Source organism: Meleagris gallopavo, chromosome 29 (assembly GCF_905368555.1).
Source record: "Meleagris gallopavo chromosome 29, MGAL_WU_HG_1.1, whole genome shotgun sequence".
Lineage (NCBI taxonomy): Eukaryota > Metazoa > Chordata > Aves > Galliformes > Phasianidae > Meleagris > Meleagris gallopavo.
In genome coordinates this window covers 1,997,254-1,999,394 of record NC_139432.1, presented here as the reverse complement: position 1 = coordinate 1,999,394, position 2,141 = coordinate 1,997,254, and the positions used below count along the sequence as shown (strand labels likewise).

General features: G+C 57.7%; 1 protein-coding gene across 1 annotated transcript; it reads left to right on the top strand.

Annotated features, from left to right (window-relative positions):
- Positions 1-1,151: 1,151 nt before the first annotated feature.
- Positions 1,152-1,804, top strand: RPRML (reprimo like). Its single transcript, XM_085211172.1, has one exon. It carries the CDS (start codon positions 1,458-1,460, stop codon positions 1,791-1,793), a length of 336 nt encoding a protein of 111 aa, XP_085067298.1. The 5' UTR covers positions 1,152-1,457; the 3' UTR covers positions 1,794-1,804.
- Positions 1,805-2,141: the final 337 nt, after the last annotated feature.

The window sequence follows — 2,141 nt, the reverse complement described above, 5'->3', positions numbered from 1 at the left end:
CTGCCCCTGGGATGCTCTGCTCTCCCAGGGGAATTTTTCATGGCCCAGGGGTTGAATGCAGGGGGTTCTGTCCCCTTGTCCCATCCAGGCTTCCTGCTTCACTCCTTCTGCTGCAAAATGCCCCTATGGAGCAGGGAGAGCAGTGCCACCAGGAGGAAAAAGCAACAAGTAAAAGTCAAAGCAAGCTGCTTTGCACCCCTAAAAGCCGCAAAAGCAAAATAGGGACTCTGCTCTCATTTGTTTAATAGCGAAATCATTGGCATGTTCCTATCAAGCCATTCTCCACCCCCAGCCAGCCGGCCTCCTGCTCGTGCCTTTAGCTGCAATTTATCAATTCTCATTTGGGTTTATTAAAATCCCCTCTGGGGGCTGTGCAAGCAAAGTGAGCTGAGACGTACACAGATCAATCAGAGCACGGTCCCCGTGTCATATTTCTTGTCCTGCAGCACCCAAACACATTTGCACCCACGTACGGTGCACGGACTATGGCTGCTGCTGCTGTAGGACCCTGAGCTGGGAATGGGGGTGGGATGCAGAGATCAGGGTGCAGCATCACTGTGCTCTCTTCTGATGGGGATAAAGGAGCACGGGAAGGGGGAGATGGAGGCGCCTGGGTGTAAACACCCCCCAGCCGGAGGATGATGATCTGGTTGTCAGTGTAGGACAGAAGAGCAGAGCAGAGCTGGGGGTGGACGGGGCTGGATTGGGCCAGCGCTGCTCTAAGGAAGGAGTGGGTGAGTGGGTGGCACAGAGCAGCAAGCAGGGATCGGTGAGAGCAGCACGGACCTGAGGCTCACAGGAGGGTGTATGGGGAAAACAGGGGAGCTGCCGGTGACCCAGGCCCAAACTGATGGGGTGGGCTGCTCTGGGAAGCAGGTGGAGGTCTAGGGGAGAGGATGCTTAGGGCAGGATCTCAGAGGTCAGCGCACAGCCAGGGGGTAGCACAGGTGAGGGTGTGGGCCCCCATAGCAGGGTGAGGGGCTACAGCACCGTGGGGAAGGGGTGGGCAGCCTGGGTGAGCTTGGAGGGGGGAGGAAGGCGGTCCTGGGGGGAGGCTGCAAGGGGGTGGAGTTGCTGGTTTTTCTTTGAACACGGGGAAGACTTAAGCTGGGAACTTGCATCCGTGGAGCTCCCAGCTAGCAGGCGTCAGCTCCCTGTTCCTGCTGAGGGTCCCCATTGCTTTGGGGTGGCAGCAGGGCAGGGAGCATGAGGCCACCTCCTGCTGCCTTTCTCTGCCCCGTGCCCCCTTCTCCTTCCCTCTCCGTGCTCGGGTGACCGCGCTGAGCTGCTGGTGGCAGCTGGCAGCCTGCCACCCCTCTCTGCACACCTTTCCTTCCCTTCCAGCCCAGACGTCGGGAGCAGGAGTTGGCACGGAGGAGCCTGCGGGATGTGAGCGCAGCAGGGGGACCGCCAGCTCCATCCCACCTTCCTCTGACGGTTGGGACCTCGCATAGACCATGAATGGATCCTTCTTCAACCAGAGCCTCCTGGATCAAGGAGCATACCCCAACAGGACCCGGGGTTTGGGACTGCTCCTGGCCTGCTGCAATGGGACCGGCTCGGTGCTGGCACCTGACGGTGGCTCCTCGGTGCTGGCACCCGACGAGCGCAGTCTGTACATCACACGCGTGGTGCAGATCGCCGTCCTCTGCGTCCTCTCCTTGACTGTGGTGTTTGGCATCTTCTTTTTGGGCTGCAACTTGCTCATCAAGTCGGAGAGCATGATTAACTTTTTGGTGAAGGACCGAAGACCTTCCAAGGACGTGGGAGCTGCAATCATGGGGCTCTACTGATGCCGTGGGGCAAGTGTAGGCAAGTGGCTGGAGCTGGTGCTGAGATGCACGTACCCATGTGTTCGGGGCAGCTGGGGGGAGTGGGGAAGGGGGGATGATGTCTTTTTGTATGTCTGTGTCCATGGGAAAGCAAATCGGTGCTTCCCAGTGAGCAAACTCAATCGTGGTGAATGGGGAGATGTCCCCAGCATTGCGTGAAGTGCAACGACCAGCATCGTGTTGCATGCAGAAATGGCTTAAGTTTTGCATGAAACTTGCAGAAACGGTGATAATGTGCAGATCTGGACTCTTGTCTGCTGTTACCTTGGATACCGCCTCTTGGGATTTAGGGCTAAAAAAAATAAAAAG

Coding starts and splice junctions, on each gene's coding strand:
- RPRML (XM_085211172.1), top strand. CDS start 1,458: ATGAATGGATCCTTCTTCAACCAGAGCCTCCTGGATCAAGGAGCATAC.